Here is a 23943-nt window from a genome sequence, read left to right as displayed (position 1 = left end):
AATTAATACAGACTTTTCTCTCCCTACATAGAATATTTTCTTTTCTGTTTTTAAATGTAACCATTATTTGTATCATGATTTAGCTGCTAAATCTGTCTTTGGACACTGAGAACAATTATATTAATACTTGAAAATAAAGACTTTATAGTATGTTTACTAAAATGAAACTTGCTATATACAAAGGCCAGGATTCTATTCCAAGAGTAACAGGAAAAATGTCTTACTCATTGTTTCATTTTTGCTGTAAAGACTTCTGGGAGTGATGGTGTCCAATCTTTTACAGGCACTATTAGTACAGAAGTGTGAATTACCTCACTATGAGTGCACCAATCAGAATGATTTACACAAGAGTCCCTTTTTAATGGCTACCTGAGATGAGCCAGTTGGTGGATAATTACAGTATTAATATTACATGATCATTGTATGTCAAATATTATAAATTAAAATTGCTAACATTTATAAAAGTTAAAATATATGGACTTTTTCGTGCACTTTATGTTGATTCCTATAGCACAGATTTGAGGAGGGAGTGCTCAGAATGTATGATTTGCTGCGAGCAGCTAAGAGATAAAATAGTTCATTAAATTTTTTCCCACATTCAACTACTAGAACCAAGTCTGTGGCTACTGATCTCCTGCTCGGGAGGAGGTGTACTCTCCATCACAATGATAGCTTGAAACAAGTGTTTCAATGCTCAGAGAAATATTTATTTGTTCTCAAGAAGAAATGTGGCATAAAGAAACACTATAAGTCAAGTCAGTGCAGGCTTTAGTCTAACTGAGCTTTGTGCAATTGAAGATGTAATATTCCAGTTGAATAGAAGGGGGATGTGGCCACAGCAGAACCGCTTAAATAAAAGTCAGAAAAGAAGATCATGAGGGAGGTTTGAAGAGCCTGAGGGAGAAAGCCAAAATGCCTCCTCATTGGCAGCAGAAGCGAGAAGGCCATTTTCCTCAGACATTTTGACTAGTGAAGAAGACAGCCAAAATTGCGTTCCTGAGTTATATTATATAACATTTATTCAATGCTGACTACTGTTTTAAAAGCCAAGAGCAGCCCCTCTGAGTATTAGTAACAGCTACACTTCTTTTAGGAATAAATACCAAGATTAATACAAAGTGGCAGGCATATGTTCTGTAATGAAACTGTTTGATTTACACTTCAACTTGTAACTCATTTTTATACAAAATATAACCACTTCATAAGATAGTTGTATAATTATTCATATACTGACTTAACCAAGGTTACCATGGAGAGCATGGTAATTTCAATTGCTTTTACTGTCTTGACCTGCTTTTAAACTTTTAAAACAATTTAAAGGTATTATAATGAGAGATTCTATTATTAATGAATCAAAGTGACCTGTATTTAAATAAGAGTACCTATATTTTATATTTGCTTTAGGTGTGTGTGTGTGTGTGTGTGTGTGTGTGTGTATGGCACAGTATGCCGAAGGATGCAAGAAGACAATCTAGAGAAGTTGGTTCTCTCCTTTCACCCCATATGTTCCGGGATTAAACCAGGTCTTTAGGTTTGGTTTCAAGTGCCTTTATCCACTAATCTATTTAGTTCTCCTATTTAGGTGATAAATATCTTAATAGCGCCAGGAATATAATAGAAAATTGTAGTATAATCAAATTAAATTTTGAGTCAAAGCGAAAATAAGCCAAATATTGAAATAAATGATAGTCCGCAAATACAGTAAAAGTCAAGCCAAGAAGTCAGAAGAATATGAAATATAACTTAATTTAGTACCTTCTTCTCTCCATAATATGTTAGCTACTGCAGCATGCCAAAAAGAAGAGAAGAGAAAAACAAGTCAGGAAAAGTTAGTTGATCAGTAAAATGAATAATCACTGTGGAGACCGAAATCTAGAAAAGAAAGTGTCTATGTATGGGGTGGTGTAATTGAAAGACTTTTGCAACTCAGCAAGGGGTGACGGTGTGAGCAGGTGCATATATTTGAAACAAAGATTTTATAGCAGACTAAGAATACTTTTATATCCTTAATCGAGAATATTAAGTTAGCTTTTATGAGATACACATTTAGAGCAAACATTGGTATTTAAAACTATCGAATTAGTTGTCATTTTAAAGTCACCAATAAAAAAGTTGTAACTTTTCCTGTTTTTACAATATACAATATTTTCCCACAATGTGAACTCCCTGAAATGAAGCAGCACTCCAGAAAATAAAGGATCCTGAATATTACCTGCAATTTTTATGTAGTATGTTCATTCATTGTTTCAAACCAGACATTGTAGCACAATTAATAAAATCTCAGAGACAGAAATTGGGGTTCAACCTAAGGTTAGAAAAGCAAAACAGGCAGTCACTGGCTCTTAACTTGACCTCAGCCTGAAATGGCGATCCAGCCTCCAGGAATAGCTGTCTTCTCCCATTTTATAGTCCTCTCTAGTTCTGGGACTAAGGGTGTGTAGCACTCTTGCCTGGTTTCTATGGTAAACTGGTGTGGCTACTGGGATTAAAAGTGTGTGTCATTACTTCCTGGTCTGTGAGGCTGGCCAGTGTGGCTGTTTTACTTCTCTGATCCTCAAATAAGCTTTATTATTTATTAAAACACAAATGAAATCCTACTACAAGACACAATGATAATATATGTAAAAATATTTTCTGAGTCTGGGAGTTACCTCACTCAGTACGACGTTTTCTAGCTCCAACCATTTGCCTACAAACTTCAAGATGTCATTATTATTTTCTGCTGTGAATTACTCCATTGTGTAAGTGTATCACAGTTTCCTTATCCTTCTTCAGTCGAGAGACATTTAATTTAGGTTGTTTTCAGGTTCTAGCAATTATCACATGTACCCACTCATAAGTGTTTTTTAAACATAAAGCAAATAAAACAGGCCTACAAATCACAACCCTACAAAACCTAAACAACAATGAAGACCCTAAGAGATACTTATATGGATCTAATTTACACAAGTAGAAAAATAGAAGATCTCCTGAGTATATTGGTAGCATGGGGACCATGGGAGAGGGTGGAAGGAGAGGGTAGAGGGAGTGGAGCAGAGAAAAATGTATAGTTCAATAAATAAAATAAAAATATTTTGCTGATTTCAGGACACACCACCTATTTGTGAAGAATGGGGTTCATTAAATACTAAATAGAGACTAAACCAATAGAAATTTAAAATATTAGAACAGAAGTAATGGAAAGTCATTTTCTTTTTTTTAAATTCAAAGTTAACAGTTTTTTTATATTTTTGTCAAAAAACAATATAAATTAAAAGAATAACTAAGTGACAGAAATTGCTTATGTATATAATTACTTACTAGGTGTTTGGCACTCACTTTTCTTAAATAAAATCAACATCTGTGTGAAGCCAAAACTACACATTTTATTTTGTTTGTTTGTTTCATTGAACCATTATCTCACAGAGTAGCCCTGACTGGTCTGAAACCGATCAGGTAGCCCAGGCTGGCCACAAATTCTCTGCTGTCTGCCTGCCTTAGATACTTGAATGCTGGTATTACAAGTGTAAACCACATTGTTTAGGCAAGAAAGTCTATAAGAAATGGGAGTTATGTTAAGTTACAAACATTCAATAAAAATACATATAAAGTTAGCTGGTCAGGGTAGTTGTATAGGAAAATACAAAATAAATTATGACAAATTCATATTCGTCTTCTAGAAGGACTAGATGACACATTAAAAGATGTTGTTCATGTCTGAAATCTAAAGCATATTGGTGCTTTTCTGTTATACAAAATGAGGGCTCTCAAATACTATGTTTACTAAATGTATACTTATTTTCAAGACTGAGACAGTGAATATAATATAGATAGAAAACATTCAAATATTACATAATTTTAAAATGTAGAAAGCAGGGATTGGAAGTGCAGATCACTGGTAGAGCAACCACTTAGTACCTACACCCTATGATTGATACCATAATGTATATAAAAACAAAAGCCTTTGACTCTAAATACTCTGGCCAAATAAGATCTCTCTCTGTTACATCTTTCCATTGCCTTTTGTCAACATTTGTATGAAATATACATAAGTAACAATGATATTTATGATCATTCATGACTATATAATATGGAAATAAAAATTTACAGCATGCTTATTCATTTAAATTAGTCTTCAGATGCCGCGCACTGCGCCCCCGTGTCTGCACTCTGTGCACTGGCACCCAGTTTGTGATCTTCGGGCAAGGGGGCTGGAGGTTAAAATACACAGACACACACAGACGGAGAAACAGCCACATGGGTCATCCTTGAATTCCCCAAGAATGCCCCCTTTATTGCGTTCAGGGGCAGCTTATATAGAGATAGCCACGCCCCAGCCAAACCACCAGAAACCACTCTCCTGCCTTCAGGAACTCCTGAAGGTCTCGTGCTCAGAGCAGCTGTAGGCACTCAGATCAAAGGATTACAAGACATTCAGGATCTGGGGTCTCACTGCTCCCAACATTCAGATAGTTCATTTTAGTAAGTTTCAGATATTGCTACCACTTAAAATGCATTTTTGTTTTCCCCATTTATCAAACTAAACTTACTGCATAGATGAAAGGATAGGACAAAATGATTGGACTACACAAAGCTCTATTAGTCATCAAGATATGTGCACTACATATGTAAAGTGTGTGCATGTTTGCTAGGGGATCTGGATTTTATTTAGCTAGTTCCTCCAAGTGTTGTGGAGAATTTTAAAGTTTCTTTTGATTTTGTTTTTAGTTTATAATTCCATCATTTTATCTTCTGTTTTATTCCTCCAAGTCCTTCCATACACTTGGTCTTTCTCTCTTTCAGGTCCGTGGCCTCTCTTTTCCATTAATTCTTGTTGTGTGCATGTAGATGTATGTGAATATATTCCTAAATATAACCTGCTCATTGATATAATTTTACCTCATGTATGACAAGTCACAGATGCCCATTTAGTATTGCATAATCGATTGATATACTCTTCTCTGGGGACTTTCTCTGCCAAATAGCTTCTTGTATGTTCTGAGCAGCGGGTGTAACTGCTTGTAGAATTCCTCATTGAGTTGCTTCAGGTAGGTGATTTGCTGTTTGACTTTGCACAAATAAGTATGAACAAAACTTATTGAATACTTAAATACAAATTAAAGCACATGAATAAGCTTGAGAATTAGTGATCTGATAACAGGTTTGCAAATCGTATAAACAAATGTCATACTTACGTGTCCACCACATTAATTCCATAATTATGGCATTATTTGATTATTTATCTATAGATTTATCAGATCCTTACGTTTTAGAATGGCTTTATCTAGCCATATGTATGTGTGTATAATACATGGGTACACACATCCAAACACAGGAAATGTGTCCCCCAAAGCTTTGCGAAAATATTCTAAATGTTTTTATTTGTGTGAAAAATACACATACACAATTTGTGTGTGTATGCCACGTAAATGCAAACATATTTGAAGGCCAAAATGGGGCATCAGAACCTTAAGAACTGGAGTTTGACATGGTTGTGTTCTGCCTGATGTGGGAATTGATGGAGCAGCAGACGGTCTTAGCGTCAGAGCCACCACTCCAGCGTGTACGAGCTACCAAGATAAACCTCATTCCATGCCAACTCTCACACCTAGTGTTACGTCTCCCTGAATCTCCTACCAGAGTTCTTCCCCTAGCATATTGTTGGTGAGTGATTTGTTTGTTTCATTTTAATATAGTCTTATTATCTTATCTATAGATACCCTGTCTATAAACAAGAAATTAGATTAGGTAATATTTTCACATAACCTTATGACTTAAATTGTTCTGAAATATAACATAAAAGTTATCAGTTCTAAAACCCACTGGACATTAAGCTTTTCAAATTATGGACCTCACAGTTCAATATTTAGTTACAAAAATAACTTGAATATTAGATTGTTTTAGATGATAATAAACACACTCTATTGAAAATGTAGATCAATAATATAGAAACCAGGTATTCATGTTTTATTATTAATTCTTTTACTGATTTGCTTACTTTATATATTAGGAGCCTGTCATTTCCCTTACAGTGATGGCTCCCATATCCATATGCTCTATGAGGAAGTGAATTGGCAGAACTGAGATATTTTAAAAGCAGCATTAGTAAGGCAGTTAACAACATAACATTGTGCTCTAGTGCAGAACATCTGTTTCCTTTGTCAATGCTTATGGTAAGCTATTTGGGTTTCACCTCAGCATGTCTGTTCCTTGCCTTTCTCCTTCTCTGAAAGCTTACAATTTTTTACCACTGCAAGACATTTTTTTTTTGATAAAGTGCACTTTTGTGAACATAACATTTAAGCTAAATGTCTTATTGTCTGCTTTCCTTTTAGATTTAGGAAAATGACTTAACATTTACATTACCAAGCAAATGTAATAAGACAGTCTTAAGATAAAAATTTAATGTATCTAAAAATCTGTATGGTTAACAATATAGGACAAGAGCTTTCTTTGAATGCACATATGGGAAATAACATGAGCTGTTTTTAAATGCTGTGTTTAGGCTAGAAACTATATTAACTCTGTCAAGTTCTCTGCCTGCCACGTGCCTGATGCAAAGACACATTTAAAATAAACTAATTCTCTTTTTACCCTGAGTGAAGGCAATTCCCTAGTTTCTAGAGTTTCAACCTGTGTATTATAATAGCAGACAAGGCCACAGTGTCCAGTGTTTTTATAAGGAGATGATCATAAAGTATCCAGGAAATGATAGCTCCAGGTTTAAAGTGATGAGATGGGATAATCCAATTATTGGGTTGGGGGTTTATAATAGGCATTAAGGAACTACGCCAGGAAATGGAGAGTAGAAAAAAAAAAAAAACACCTTAAGGTTGTACAGCAGATGAAGCAGCGAAATATAACCTAAACCCTGGAAAGAAGAGTCTTTGCACTCCAAGAGTGGCATCCATGAGAGGGTTTAAGTCCCTGACTGTCCAATATAGGTTTACAGATACTGAAGAGAAGTCCATAACTGCTTACCGAATAATGTCAGCTTAGAGTTCATGGAAGTTTTAAAATAAGAAATAATTTAAGGAAGCAAAGAAAGTCTACTATGGGCAACTAAGTGCATGCAATTAAATCCCAAATGAGGAGAGAGCTGTTGCTTTGTAAAAGTAGTAAAAACCACGTGATCAATAGCATCACAAAATACAGAGGCTATACCATGGTTGTTTCCAAAAGTGTCTAACTTACTGGTTTAGAAAAAATATACTGTGTTTCATTGGTGTGACTGGGCAGGTCCTGACCTGTAGCCACTTAATGAATTGTATGGTTTTCATGTGGATGAGTGGGTACAAGTCAGACGCCCTTCAAGGTATCATGTGGTGTCAGCATGCATGAAGTCTCCTACGCAACATTCTACCATGGAACATTCTCACTTGGAAGACCGAAATGAGCTTTGAAGTAAGTTTCTAAACAGGCTCACTGATAATGCTGGTATCGTGATGCTGGATGATGACAAATTGTCTGAATTCTTCACTGTCCTGTGGAGGCCCCAAAATGTGAGCCTATTTTCACCTTCCACCAAGGTCAGAGAGTTGGAACTTAACTCTATTCCTTCAAGGTTATTGTGTTTCTACCCCAAACAAAGGTCCCACCTAGATTTAGACCAGAGAATTCTGCTCTCTCAAGGTATTGTCAGCAGGTATATTCATTTAATCCCATCGCTTGGGAAGCAGAGGCAGGCAGATCTCTGTGAACTCAAGGCCGGTGTGATCTACAAAAATTACTTCCAGGACAGGCTCCAAAGCTACAGATAAGCCCTGTCTTGAAAAAATACAAAATCTAAACTTGGGTAGAGAAATATAGAAGACATTAGGTAATCAAGTGTTCAGCACGTCACCTTGGACCTACCTGTTCTTAGTACAAGAAAACAAAATTCAAGACTATGTTACAGCTAACACCCACCAATCCAGATGATTAGCACCCAAACTCCTCTAGACATGGAAATTCTGACTTAATTACTGTATGGAAGGATGAATGAACTTTCATAATTCATCACTCAACTAATTTGTTTAATTGCATGTAATAAGTGCTAACATTAGTAACTATTCCTTGGTGGGTAGAGATAAACTGGGAGAAATGCAGTCCTCTAGTGTGACTGTAAACCGTGCCATCACGTGCCAGAAGCCATATCTAGAAAATGCACCACAGTAGCAATCAGAGAATTAAAGTTAAATGATTTTAAAATATCTCCAGTACTTGGCATGTAAACAGGCATTTAATAGTTACTGTCTATGAAGATATATATACATCACAGAAAAAGACTCAAGATGCTCTAACTAATAAAAATATTTTAAAAGTGGAACACAGTAAAAAAAAAAGTATAGTGTAGTCCAACAGTCTGTCCATCTCTATTTCTTACTATCGAAGAGATAAAACTATCAAAGTAATAGAAGACCAGCTGGATGTAAATTAGCACATCTGCTAATTAAGAAAAATAAAAACTCTTTCTTTCTCTAAAACTGTTGCAGGGACTCTAGGATTTTGCAACGACAATTCTTTTTTATTCTGGTTCCAGACAGGGTTTCTCTGCATAGCCCTGCCTCCCTGGAACTTGTTCTGTAGACCAGGCTGGCCTCAAACTCAGGAACTCAGAGATCTGCCTCCGCTGCCTCCCAAGTGCGCCGCCACTGCCAATATAAAAGACAATTCTTTCTAACACTATTTACTATTGAGCATGCATTTCAAACTCAACACTGTTTAATATACCCTTAACAGCATAATTAACATAGTGATATAAAATATAATTTTAATATAGATATTAAACAGTGTGAAAACAATATCCATCATTTAAAGGAAATGGGTATTCTTAAAAATAGTTTATCAAGATAAATACAGATTGTTAGATATTCCTGGGGGAAGATATAAATTGTGATTTCAAAACAAATAAATTAAATAGTGATGTTCAATCATTTTGGCAAACACAATTTGTACTTTAGTAAAATTGTCTTAACATTACAGTTAGAAAACAGGACAGATGTATGGGTACAAGGTCAACAAAACATGAACAAGAAAATCTCTGAAGTAGGTTAGAAATATGGCTTCTGGATCATTAACAGACACCAGATAATAACTAAAACACATTCGGTGTCACACTGAATGACCTGTGTTCATTCGAGAAAAAAGTGTCTTATAAAAATACTGATTCTGAAGTAACCTTGATGAACTTCATTCTAAGATATATTTGAAGAAAATGTATTGTAAGATTGTGAAAAGACAAAGAGTTAGCACTGGCTTTATGAGCATCAAATAAGATAAAATTTTAAAAGAGTTTAGAATAGTGTTTAGACCATACGCAATACATGAGTATATGTATGTGGATATCTGTAAGTACATCACATTTGCATATTTATAGATACATATATGTTTTTAAACAAAAAAGTCCACAGAAACATCATTAAAGACAAATCCTTTGGCTTGTGACTTAAATATTAAGAAACAGAAGGCAACAATATAATTTTTGCAATAGTCATGGAAGGGCTCCGGAGCAGAGGATGACTAAAATGTGAAAAGCTGTAAGTTCTATTTATAACACATAGAACTATTTAAATAAAGTCATCTAGATTTTTTAGATGGTTCACAGACACATCCTGGGACTGAGGAGGCAGAGGCAGGGGAACTTTAGAGACATCTAAGGCAAGCCTTACCTATTCAATATTACCTGTGTCTAAATTTGAAGAGACAGGGACTGGGGAGATGATGAGGTGGATAAGGCCTTGTTCTGAAAGTATAAGAACTGGAGTGTGGATCCCCAGTGCCTATGTTAAAATCTGAAGACAGGGGGAAAGTCGGGCAAGGCAGCTCAGTGGGAGAAGTCTTGAAAACATGCATGAACTCTGAGTTTTGTCATTAGAACCAAACAGGGTAGAGCTTTTACTTTTGGGTCATTAGTATATAGAATGTCAGGGACACACGAGCTGCAACTCAGCCAGAATATATTTATTTTCCAGGTGAGATCAGAGAGAGCAGCATCCAATGCAAACTCCACAAGCCCCTGTATTGTATTTGCCTATATAAAATCTGTGTGAAAAACTGCATGAGAAACTGGCCCAAGTCAAGGTCAGTCATGGAAATTTTAACACAAGGTGGCCAAGGCCAGATGAAGCTTAATTTACATATATTAATAATAAAATTGCACATGGTTTTTAGAGGTGACATTCTAAGCATAAGGATCGTTGATATCTAATATTGAATAAAAAGAGGACACTTTTGTCCCTCGAATTTAGATAACAACTTAGAGGCTGTGGCTTATATTATTATCTCTTGTCTTTCCTGCTTGAAATATTAATGCGACTGCTAAGTTACACCAATATGTCAAATTGTTTCACTAGAAAGTGAGTGTTGGGAAAGGGCCAAAGGAAGACCCTGCCCTGTTCTTCTGGAGTCCTTGCTGCATCTCTACACCTCTTTGCCCTCTATGCTCCCAAACGATAGCTAATAAGAGAACTAATAAGAGAACAATGCCGGCTGCTCCATGTATTCTCAAAATCAGAGAGGGATCCGAACCAGCAATGGCAGCCTTGACACTGTGGCAGTTGCCATTATGGCGATAGACTAGAAGGGAAGCGGGCTAAAGATGCTTAGCAGAGGAGAAGCATCAGAGTAAAAGTCAATCAGATGTGTGGAGAGAAGTTTCGAGAAAAGGAGCGTTGATGTCTACTGTGAAGGTTTTCAGTGTAGTCTCCTGAAAACATACAGACTAAAAATAAAACATTCCCAAGCCTGATGGATAAGATGTAAAAACACTTGCCCTTATATGTAGATATGTACTTTCCTAAAATAGTATATTTCTCACACTCACAGTACCAGAAGGAAATGACCTTATTTGAATAAAACTATAAATCTTATGCTCATGAAGAATATTTCAATCTTGAGGAAGAATGTGCTGTATAAATATAAACCACAAAAAAACTTAGGTACTTTGAGCAGAAATAAAATATCTAAGATTTAAATAAAATATTAAACAGTTGCTGCACCTTCTAAAATTTGATCAAGTAATTTATAAAAATGCTATACTTTAAAATGTTTTGATATTAAGTATAAAATAAGTAAAATCCCCCTTTTCTTTAAGAATACCATATCCAAATGTGTTGTCGACAATTTTATTCAGGTAGTGGTTTTTATCCATTATTCAGGGCAGAGCAGTAATGATGATTGCAACTATATGAAACACCTGAGCTCTTTGCATGTGCTAGAGACTGCCAAGGGTTTCAGATCACCAGATCCCCTAGATACTTGTTTTAGCAACTGTCTTCAATGCTGTTAACCTCCATCACAGTTAAATCTAAAAATATAAAATAACATAGTCAAGATCCAATGGAGAACGCAAACAATTGGAATTAATGCAATGGTCTGAAAGTCAGTGATGTGTAGTCACTTTTCTTGAGGATTACACAGAGTTTTTTCAAGTGGAGCTTTGAAGTCAAAAGTACCCCTTTACGTTTTTTGTTCAAGTCACATAGGCACCTGGAAGGCAAATTACGTCTTAGGCTTTGTCACAGCAGGCTCTTTATGGTGTGTGTGTGTGTGTGTGTGTGTGTGTGTGTGTGTGTGTGTGTTTGTGTGTGTGGAGGGGGTAACTTCAAGTTCATAATGAAGCCTGAAGACAAAAATTTAGACCCTGATTATTTGTATATACTTACATATTATGAAGAAGTAGTCTTCTAAAAATACTGATTTTCTTCTTAGAAGGCTGAGTACTCTAATAAAGCAAATCTATTTTTTTGAAGATTACATTATGCCAAACAATCTTAGGAAGATTGAAAGAAGATAACCCACATTATTGTAGTCCATCAAAGAGGTATAATGAGTTTCTAATATATAGGTTTCCCCTGACAATCAGAGGAAAATAGCCTCCTATGATGAAGACTGAAATCTGGCTAACTCCTACTTAGATGATAAAAAGAAATACACAAAAACTTGTCATGTATTAAAAATAAATTTAAGCAACATGAATGAAACCTTTCTTATTTTGGTAAATCTTAGAAAAGGTCTTAATATTAAAAATGTAGAAAAATGGATCACTTTTTGCAGAAGACAGCATTCCGCCTTTCTTATTGTGAACTATTACATTTATAGGCTTCAGACAATGAATGATGAGGCCAATAATTTCAGCATGCACTGGTCAGAAGATTAAAAGACTTATTCTCCAATTTACCTCAAGGATGTGAGAGTGGTGTGCAAACTACATAACATAAACATTTTTGCTGTTGAGAACAAAATTCTACAGAATAGCAAAAGCTTATAGACCATTTCTTTCATAGTATACCTATAATGGGGAAACATTCATAACAAGTATAAAATGTGCAGTTTTAGAAATCTTCCAGCTGAATTGCTCATTTTTCATTGTGCTTTAATATTATTAGCATAGCACTTCTATTGAGTACTGGACAAAATACTTAGTGAGAAGTAGCTGTTCTCATTTATTAGCTTACTCCATTTTGCTTGCACATGCTTGTTTCTATTCTGGTAGCTGACTGAGGCGCTGAGCACCAAGCTGGAAGCACCCATTAAAATGGGATTGCAAACACCTTACTAGTCTTTACATTTGTGGATCATAAAGAAATAAGAAAATAAGCAGAGGGCTGTTCTACCTATCCTAATTACTGTTTGATTAATTATAAATTTAATTTCACATGATTATATCATTTTCATGCAGACATTCACAAGATTTCATTGAATCCATACAACCTCCCTTTTATGTATTTCTCCTTTCTCACAAATGACTCATTGGCATGCTTGTAATACCAAAATCTGCTCTGACTCCAGGTTTGCATTGACATATTCAGATAATGCCAGGCTTTAAGCCAAACTAATACCCTCTTCCTTTTATGAAATAGGCAAATGCATCATAAGACTTTAAGAGGTTTTGCAGAGTTGTAGAGAGGATTCAGAGGTAGTGTTACTGTTATTCAGTAAGTTATTCAGAGCTTACTGTTCTCAGACAGAATTCGAGTTCAGATTCCCAGGAGCCATTTTGGGCAGCCTGCAAGCAGTATTTTATACCTCCACCTCCAGAGGTTCCAACTCAGACTTCAGACTACTCTGGGCACCTGCACTCCTATGCATATCCATGGATATAATCCATGTATAGAAAAAAATTCATTCGTATATCAATATTATAAAGAAACTGAAGTCTTCAATAATATTCTTTAGGTTTTTTTGAACAAAATGACTGCATTTTATATATTTAAAATACATTTTTATATATTTAAATGTTTGTATATATTTAATAGAAATAATTAATGTTTTATATATTAAGATGTAACTTAAATGACAGCTATTAAAAATTTGCATAGTGATTTACAAATTTTAATATCACATGTTCAAATGATTTATTTATGCAAGTAATCTTACTGTAGAATTTAATACATTTATCATGTGGGATTCCCCTCTGCATGCTGTGAATATGTTTTATTATCATTGGTTTATAAAAATGCTGCTTTGGGTCTATTGCAGTGCAGAATAGAGCAAGGCAGGAATTCCAAGCAGAGATAGAGGAGAAAAGGCAGAATCAAGGAGATGTCATATAGCTGCCAAAGGAGACAGATGCCAGAATCTTATCAGTAAACCACGAGCCTCGTGGTAAAATACAAATTAATAGGAATTGGTTAATTTAAGATGTAAGAGTTAGTTAATAAGAAGCCCAAGCTAATAGGCTGGTCAGTGTTTTAATTAATATAGTTTCTGTGTTATTATTTCAATTCTGGGTGGCCAGGAAATAAATAAGCAGCCCCTCTGAATCCACATTTAGAACATTCTTTAAAAAAAAATTGTATATTTTACAGACCAATCAGTTTCCCCTCCCTTCTCAGTCCCCTCTCTCCCATTCCTTCCCCCACCTCCCTTCTACCCCACCATCCGTTCCTCTTCTCTCTCCATTCAGAAGGGGTAAGGCCTCCCCTGGGAATCAAGAAAGCATGGCATATCAAGTTGAGGGAAGACCAAGCTTCTCTTTTATGTATCAAAGCATCCCACCATTGGGATTACAGTATGAAAAAAACATTAACTTTCTAAAAGGAATTCCTAATGTAATCACAGTCAAGACATTCTATGGAGAGCAGCACAGGGACCAGAGTGGAAGAACTATTTCATAGCAATGGATGTGTAGCTAACATGTGTGTGAAGGGCCAGTGACAGAAGGGAATACAGATTTAGAGCAGCTCCTAACAGCTTCAGAAATACCATGACACAGTTAGTATTACAAATGAATTTGGAAAAGGAAACCAGTTTTGTGAATGATACTAAGATGATTGATCATCTACATTTAAAACTAATTTCATTTCCAAAAATATGTGTTCCCTTCAGGAATCTTAAATTATGCTTTATAATAATAAACTTTAAACAATAATATTAACTCATGTTATCATAGAAAGTCACTTTTGATGTAATTAACTTTTATAAAGATTACTGTAATAATCTAATATCTCCCACGGTAACCAGCTGGCAATGGAAAATGAAATACTATATAACATATACATTGTCATATGTATTTATTATATTTAAACCACAATATGCTCTTACAATACATTTACATCTGATGTTCTAACAAGTTCAATTAGCTGTATTAACCCCAATTCTTACTAAAATTCTGGCCAGATGTGATGTAATGCTTGCTTGGTTTTATGTAGCCTGCAGCTTAAACACTCCCTATGGCAGACAGATTGCTCATCATGGACTTTAACCCTGAAGGTGAGTCTTTGTCAGCTGAGCACTACCAAGAGTAGAGATTTCGAAAGTGTTTGCCAAACGCAAGATGTTTCCTTCTAAATAGTCCAAGTCCTTTGTCTAAAGCCGCACGTGTGCCTCACACCATCCCCCTCTTTCCACCTACAGCCATCATGCGACCCTCTAGGACTCGGCCGCTAAATCCTAGTTACCACACTCTCACCTTTACATAGCCTCAGTTACCAGTTAGGGGTCCTCCCTGGTGATTCTGATTTTCACTGAAAAAACTTGCAGTGAGGTTTGGTAACAAAACCAGGCTCTGTACCTCAAAAGATTGAGGTAGAAAGGCAGGTGCAACACATTGCCCATCTCATGCTTTTCATGAATTACTCTCTCAACAACAATGCTGAACAGTTAACAGGAAGGAAATTGTGACAGTATGTAGGAAATTCATGAATTATTGCTACAAGGCTGTTGCTAAATAAAATATGTATTGCACAATGTATTGAACAACCAAATCTTTCTCCAGTGGTCTACGGTAAGCATGAGGCTCCGTACGACTGCACATCTTCCAGAATGAAGACAAGATGGAACACTGCCATCTTCAGTGTCAGTCAATAGGAGGTGTTTGGACTTGCAGGTATCACTTAGGCTATATCTGTGACATAGCTGTTTTTTTTTGCTTTTATTTTTAATATTTCAATATCCATGTGAAGGAAAATAGAGCAGAGTTTGGGGAATGTGAAAAGAAATATTTTGAATATGTCTTCATTCTAATAAACGTAATTGTGTGTACTCATATCTATCTGTAACTATGTATAGTAGTTTAGGTTTATCAGCATCATTCAGAGCAGAGTCTCTGATTGCCACTGGATTTTCAAGAATTTTATTTAAAACAAAATTGTGCTGACAAGGATAGAGAAACTATTCTAAGAGAGTTAGAGTGAGAACACACAACGTGCTCCTAGAGTGAGAAATGGGCCCCAAATGAGAGTTCCAAAACCTCAGAAACTATCAAAATTTGTACTAGTCAAAAATGGTCAGTGAGCAAAGGTGACAGCCTGTTTGAGTACACGCAGTCTACGTCACCACACAGCCACTTCGTGGTAAATGCAATCAAGAAGATACCTGCGCCATTGCCTGGCCTTTACTTAACATAGACTTCAGCGGCAGCACACATGTGTGGTTTTCCTCATTCCCTTTCTGTATCTGCCGTCATGACACAACACAAAGAAGAAAATTCACCATATTGCATCACACAACAGAGATAAAATCAAATGTGATCATGGAAAAAAATGATAAAAAGTTTAAAGCGGAAGATACTCTTATTAGCCTGGGTTCGCCAAATGTCCACTGAAATGTGCAAGCGAGTACACATGAAATCAGCTCTAAATGTTTCTGTATAGCACATTTTTATCCTAACTCCAAGGGACTACCATATGGCACACGCCGTGATGACAAAGGAATTTTCTTATTAATGGACACTGGGGCGGGGAGACTCTGCTGCAGGGGAGGTCACAGCGCAGCTGCAGCTTCAATGGCTGCTCTGCCACTGGCAGAATCAGAAAGAGGCAAAGTTCAAACCACACATAAGCACAGCAATGATTGTGAGAGGACCTGAAACGTTACAGCCTGTTTGGAAAAAGGAACTGTGCAAGGATTTAACTTCTCACGTGAGCGCCCAGGAAGTCAGAGTCTGGAACATCTTATGTGCATTGGCGCACTGATGCTCGTCCTGGAAGGAAAACGGCATCAGCTTTCAGACCTCTCCAAGTCTATTTTGAGTATTTTAAGACTTCTATTCCTCATGAACACATTTTTTAAAAATATTTTTATCTTCTGCGTGTGTCACAAACTACACAGGACAATGCCATAAAATGTGTAGTGTGCGTGTGTATGTATAAATAGGTGTGTGTGTGTGTGTGTGTGTGTGTGCGTGCGCACGCGTGTTGGAGGTTGGGCTCAATACATACGGGTCTTCCTAGCAGAATCTTCCACAAACAGAGAAGAGATGTCTTCATCCACGCCCGCTTCATTCCTAGCAATGCACGTGTACGCTCCAGTGTCTTCATAGCGCACGTTACTGATGTGGACCTCACTGCCGTTTGCTGGAAACAGAAGGCAAACGAGGCTTGTAAGGACGGTTTTAGCTTTGGCACTGCACGTTCCGATTACACGGTCAAACATCTCACTGAGCTTGTCCTAATTAAACTGTTTTCTTTCCTTCTCCCATATTTGGGAGATGCGCCCCGTTGCTCCAGAGGTTCTCAAGTGTTTGTACATTGTGTTGTCGCTCCATTGACGAGAGCTCAGCACTAGCAAATGAGACTTTACATTTTATAACATCTCTTCCTAAATTCATATGAAATATTTCTTATTTGTAACGATTGTCTTATTGATATATGTATTTATATTTAAAACAAAAATGCAGACTAAGATTTTTTCTAAAGATCAAACAGCAACAATCTTGTCCACTTAAAGTAGCACAAGTGAAAATCTGTCACAGATTGAGTAGATGCTATCAGTAAATCTCATTAAGAAAGTCACTGTCGTGGATTAAGTGAATTATATCAGTAATTCTCATTAAGGAAGTTAACAGTGTACGGCTGTCACTTAAGCAGCCTTATTAGATATTTGGAAATATTAAAAAAAGCAGACAAGCAGGTAATAACTTAATTGTCTAAACCTTTCCCCAAAACTTACCTTAAATAAATTATATGTAAAAAAATATAACTACCACAAGTACATTTAAGATTTCAAATCTTAGTGAGAGACTATTTTAATAAAATCCTTGAATAATAAGTTGAATCTTTCAACACCAAAATCAAGGAGTATTTAATTATGTATGACATGCTGGACAAAAGCTAGGACCTTCACATATCTTATTAGATAATCTACACAAATGCTATTTAATTATCAGATGAAGAGTTTGAGATTCATAGAATGAATTCTTACAAGTACTCAAGTTCAAAGGCTTGATTTTTATGAGAACTATGTACGTCAAAATCTGTGTTCTATTGCTATCATGAGTTTTATCTCTCTTCTCCCCTTTTCATTTTTATGGAAATGCCTCTCTGGTGTCAGGTATCTAGGCTCCATGTTGCTGGGTCACAAATGCAGCAATACAGCATATAGCAGATTGGAACCCAACTTTACGTGTCAGGTGAAGGACAGGTAAATTGGTGTGGTTCTATTAGAGAAAAAAGTGCTGGTTGTGACAGAAAGATTGATGAGAAGCAGGGAAGTATCTTCTCCCACAAACACCTATCAAAATGTGGCTTTAAGTGGAATGCCTCCCATAGGCTTCTGTGTTTGAACATTTGGTCCTTAGAAGATGGCACTGTTTGGGAAGTGCCTGGATTCTTTAGGAGGTAAACACACTGTAGGGAAATGGGTCATTGAGAGTAAACCTTGGAGCTTCAGAAAGCAGATGCTTTACCTACTCACTCTTTACAAATGGAATGTGTCCCTTCAAGGGAAAGCCAGAATAAACCCTTCTCTGCTTAAACTGCTTTTATCAGCTCTTTTGTCTCAAAAATGAGGCGAGTTAGTAATACAGAAGAAAACATCTGACTCAACTTGTCTGACTGATTGAGATGAACAGCACTTGTGCTTGCCTTTAGAGACTCAGCCAACAACAATCAGCAGGGAGCCATTCCCCAAGAAGGAAGTGATACTCACTAAGGTTTACTTTATTTCACTGTATTTACTAATTTCAATTTTCTTTTATTATTTATAGTTTTGTATTTTTACTTTTAAGTTGTTGTGTAGCTTATAATGCATCTAAACTGACTTTTGAAGACTGCCCTTTCTTTCTCTGTCCCTATCCTACATTTTTTTTTCTGGTGTTTCTAATATCTGTGACTAAACATGTTTTCTTATTCATTTAGCCTTTTCCTTTATAACCAATATCCATCTCCTTTTCATTGATGCTTAATTATTGGCAGCCTAAAAAATCTATGAAATGATCTGAAAAATAATTAAATAATCACAGTATTAAACTATCGTCATGAACTACATTATCCATAGCACACAGTTTTCTTTCTCTTGTGTTGTTTTTCCTACTCTTATCTAATATTTGTACTTATTCTCGCAATAATCTCTACATTTATAATTATAATTGATAAAAACTCTTTTTTTCTGGGACACCACTTTTTATGTTTCAGATTGGAATGAAGAACTTTTATAATCTCTCTTGCTGATATTCCTGGAAGCAGGCAGACACTGGTTTGTATAATATAAGTTACTGTCAGAAATGATTAGGATAGGGCAGGAGTAAGTGATGATTGGACTTTTCTTCATTCTATTTCTATTAATTTGATTAGCCTCTTGTGCCTGGGTTACAAGCTCTGAAATGAAAGAAGCAAGCATAAATACATAAAGTTGACAGTGTGTACCTGCCAATTAGTTTTTTAGTAAAATCAGATTTTTAAAGTTCAAAAGTTGTTTTCTAGATTTGTAATTATTGACATAAACCAAAGTTTGAAATATTTTGCATAAAAAATTACTGACTAAAATTATCTACTACGAAAATGGGATAATAGGAAAATTTATGTTTATTAAATGATAAAAATAAAATGGATTGATATTTATCAATACCATTTGAAGAAATTTACAAGGGACAAATGAAGAAATCATGACTTTTATGCTAATACATCGTCATACCAGCACAGTGAGTTGTTGAGCATAACAATGAATAAAGCACACCAGATTTATGTACATCTTTAAAGATATTAGAGTCAACAAATCATACTTAACTGCTTTTTTATTACTTAATTACTTAGCCCTATTAAAAATCATTCGTTTTCATTTTCAACTTATTTGTGATCTATTTCATATATATAACAATTGATTAGTCATTTGTAGATATTGTCATATTAATAATTGAAAAATAGGCTCAAACTTCTTCCTACACCCTTATTTGGGTACTGAAAGTTAGGTTTTCCAGCCCCTAAGCAGTTAGTCAAACTTCTCATCTTCCTTAACAAAGAGCTAAGGAATCAAAGACCTGGAGCAGTCAGGCCAAGCTCCAGCTCCTCATCTCCTGGTGTACACAAGTACATCTTCCCAAATCCTTCCAGTTCTTTATAGAAGCAGGTAAAGAGTTCCAAGACCCTGATCATTCTGTCCAAACTTCTGAAGATGGCTGGTAAGTGCTATTGGTATATCAGTTTAGTTTTTCTGCAATGATGCTATCTCTTTTTTACTGAATTACATTTTCTTATATTATACTATAATGCCACAACTATCAATCCAGACTATTATACTCAGAAAAACTATCTATTAAATTAATGGAGAAACTTTTTAAAAGAAACTTTTCTATGATAAAAACAAATTAAAGCAATTTTTAATCACTAAGTAAGTTCTAACTCCACAGAAAATGCTAGAAGTGATACTTCAATCTGAAGATAATGATAAACACACTCAAGATGTCACAGGGAAAAAGTAAACAATTGGAGAACAATTAATCAAAAGAGGTTTATAATTAAATATTGTACTTATCACAAAAATAATGGCATCCTATATTAATCTCTATGACAAGACTATTATTTATAACAGTAAACATATTAGAGGAATGTATCCGCTTTTTCTTAGATGCAACCATGTTTTAATATTTTCAACAGCTATTGAAATAACTTATTGTTTTTCATGTGATTTGTATTGCAATATTTTCTAAAATTTAATATAAAAGATCTGCATACTCATTTAAGGAAAATAATGTAAGAAACAGGCACCTTGAAGTGTGAGCTGTTTGGAGAGCTTTGGTGTAATGTCAATTCCATTCTTCAGCCAGCCAAGCTGAGGGTCTGGTATGCCCTCGGCATGGCACCGAAGGCTTGCAGTTACCCCAGGTTCTCTGGCCTGACTCTCTGGATACACTCGTATGACTGGAGGAACTAAATGGGGAAGAAAAAATTGATAAGTAATCAGCATTTACCATTTGATCTTTTAAATGAACAAAATTATAAGATGATCCCTTATGAATTATTCATTTTCATTAGGGTGTATAATTAGTTTCCTGGTATAATTCTCTACTAAAATATCCCAGGGTTGCTTGGGGAAAGATAATTCTGGTCCTATGTCAGAAAAAATACAATTCAAACATGGGCTATCGTGTTTCAGAAACTGTAATCTTGAAAATATAAAATTTAAATAGGCTCCCACTTTCCTACTACAGGATGACTTATGCATTAAATTAACACATAAAAGCATTATAAAGAATTAAAACCTTTTGGATTCAGTTATTTAAATAACTGTGTAGTTAGAAAGACATACTCTTCCTTAACATAGCACATATAGAGATTAATAATATTTTACACATAATGGTATACTAAAAACACACTATTAACAATAAGGTTTGTTAAAAACATGCAAAACTTTAAAAAACATTGTTGAAAGTATTTAAAGTAAATGAAATGTAAACTATAGTATTTTCATGATAAAAGAAACAAAGAAAGCATAAGAATAACCGAGTTATTCTTTTTAATACTGAATTTGATGGCGATTTCTTAGGTATGGCCCCATAATCACAAACACCAACATAAAAATAAATAAATTGATTTTTAATTGAACTAAAATTTTGGATCATTACATAACATTGTCAGAAGACTTAGTTCAATTGCTAGGACAAACATGGTGATTCACAAACATCCAGTTCCAGTTTAAGGGAATGTGATACTCGCTTCTACCTCTGTTTGAATTAAGCACATACATGGCATACATACACACAATACATACGTACGTGGAGAGGAAACACTCTTGCTCATAAAAGAAAGGAAATAAATATAAAGCGATAAGAATCAATGGAAGGAAGTAAAACTAGAAAACAGTGCTGTCTATAATGTGTTTGACACAAAATATGGTACTTCAATGACATTCCCAGAATACACATTAATAAGAAGCAGGGTATAGAGGTGCAAGTTTGTAATTGGAGTTTATTTAGCAATTGTACCAAGTATTCTGAAAGAGTAACCAGTACACCAAACCACTAAGCTGCATTTCTTAGCCCCCCTTTATCTTTCCTGACAATGTTATGTGATGACTGAAAATTAGAATCAACCAGAATTACCATTAACAGGTATTAGCAAGCTATTTATGATCTTCAGAGATTTAAAACTGGTTTAAAAAATAGTTCAAAATAAAAATCCACTTCTCACATTATGAGAAAGTTCAAAATACAAATGAACAACAACTAATGACTAAATCACAACATGTGGGTTTTTTTTTTTTTTTTTGACATCATACAACAATATCTCCAGGGAACTTAAAGCTCTTAAGGATACTATAACACAAATGTTGAATTTCTGATACTAAACAAAATCAGTCTGACAGGAAAGGTCATACACAATAACAGTCAATTTGTATGAAAACCATATGGGTAAATGTGTTGAAACAGATTGACAGAACTCTTGGAGGAAAGAACAGAAGGAACATTTACTAATTGGATGAGGACTATTTGGGAAGAGGCAATGTAGGATTAGATAGATGGGCATACAATGCAGTATCTCTACAGCAGTATATCACTGATTTACATCATATCTGGATTTCTACCAGAATCAACACAAATAGCATAAGATCTAAAAATGTACTAGAACATTTACCTAAATTTAATCTACTAGTAAAAAGTCCTTAAAGGTTGATATATTGTTTCACTAAAAGAAGGAATAACACTAGGCCGGAGCAGGTCTGAAGCAGCGAACTCCACAAGAGCAGGACTGAACCAGCAACCTGGGCTGGAGTGAGCCTGTGAGGGTGAACTCCATGGGAGCAAGGACATTTGCAAAAGCAGGACAGGGCCAGAGACCTACGCTGGAACAGGCCTGAGGAGGCAAACTCTACAGGAGCAAGTAAGTACAGGGGAGTAACCACTGAGTAAGTGAACCAGAGCCAGAGACCTCTGCAGGTCTGGGTATGAATCTGGGACCTTTGAGGGAGTAGACCTGGGCCAGGACGCCTACGGGTCCAAGCATGAGTCTGTAACCTCTGAGGGAGTAGAGAGGTATCAGAAACCTCTGCAGGTTCTGGATGTGAATCTGGAACCTCTGAGGGAGTAGGCCTGAGCCAGGTCCTCTACAGGTCTGGGCACACCCAAGTCTGGTACATCTGAGAGAGTAGATTAGAGCCAGAGACCTTTGCAAGACTAACCCCTAGCCAGGGGCCTCTGCATGATCGGATGCAGACTAGGGAGATTTACAGAAACAGGTCTTAGCTGGCAACCTAGGCCAGAGCAGTCCTGAGACAGCAAACTCCACAGGAACAGAACAAACCCCTCGACCGCTGAGCGGACTCCAGGAATGCAGAGTGACCAATGATGTAACTAGAATGATGGAACTGACTGAACTATAAGGAAAAAAACATCTAAGCCTTGGATCCACCGGCACCTGCAAGATTAATCACCAGAATTGCAGAAACCCCCAACCACACCGATTAGAGGAAAAGATGAATAGTAAAGGTAAGAACAAACACAATGCCACAAAGAGCAACATGACACCAGTAAAATCTGTTGACTCTACAACGGCAAGACTTGAACAGATGTATATAGATGAAGCAGAAGAAAATGACCAAAAAAAAAATAACTTCAGAAGAATGTTTGAGACTCTGTTGTTTATTAAAATCTGATTTACAAGGAAAATACCATTATTCTAGATCTTGCTGAACTATAAAACCCATGTAAATCACAAGATTTGGTGATAAGGTCCAGAATGTAGCTACCATCAAACCTGAATCCCCTTCTCTCTTTTTGGTGATTCTCTAGATATCTAGTTGAGGCAATCACCAAATGCAACAGATATAATACAGAGGAATCAGAGGCAACCTTAGAAATAACTGTAGGCTAGACTCTGTTGATAGTGCCTTTAGCATTCTTAAACTTGGAAACCTCATAGATATCCAAAATCATAAACACAGGAAGTAGCTGAATCCTATCCCCTCTGCAAATATAATTCAAAAAATATAACATAGGCATGTTGGGGAGTTAATATCTAGTTATATTTCTTAACCAGTGATTACAATGTAAATAATCTCCTTTGGTGTATCAGAAGCAACTCTAAAGGCCCTCATGATAACTTTGGCCAAAGTGTCACATGCAAATTTAAATTTGTCTCATATATCTACCACTGAGTAGCTTTCATAGCATTTTATTTTGTTTAAGTTGGGAAGCAAAAGCTTTTTTAAAAGGTATGCTGGAACACCTGGGAAATTCATACAAAATGCCTTTGAAGCGCTCACACCCCGTCTCCAATCTCCTAACAAGCAGAGTGTCTGGAAATGAGCTTTTAGTGAAGACTTATATAA

The 23943-nt window shown here is 35.8% G+C and overlaps 1 protein-coding gene across 1 annotated transcript in view; it reads right to left on the bottom strand.

The window, feature by feature from the left end:
* The window catches only part of Fstl5 (follistatin like 5), a 288146-nt gene that overhangs the window by 69467 nt on the left and 194736 nt on the right, over window positions 1–23943 (bottom strand). The window contains exons 8-9 of the mRNA XM_050147516.1: window positions 20385–20546; window positions 16623–16757 (exon numbers count right to left, since the gene is read on the bottom strand). Of these exons, the coding sequence (XP_050003473.1) occupies window positions 16623–16757; window positions 20385–20546 (297 nt within the window). The remainder of the gene's footprint in view (window positions 1–16622; window positions 16758–20384; window positions 20547–23943) is intronic.

This window comes from Alexandromys fortis, unplaced genomic scaffold, assembly GCF_014885135.2.
Source record: "Alexandromys fortis isolate MF-2015 unplaced genomic scaffold, M_Fortis_MF-2015_v1.1 scaffold_53, whole genome shotgun sequence".
In the NCBI taxonomy this organism is placed as follows: Eukaryota; Metazoa; Chordata; class Mammalia; order Rodentia; family Cricetidae; genus Alexandromys; species Alexandromys fortis.
This window is presented reverse-complemented; position numbering and strand designations above follow the sequence as displayed.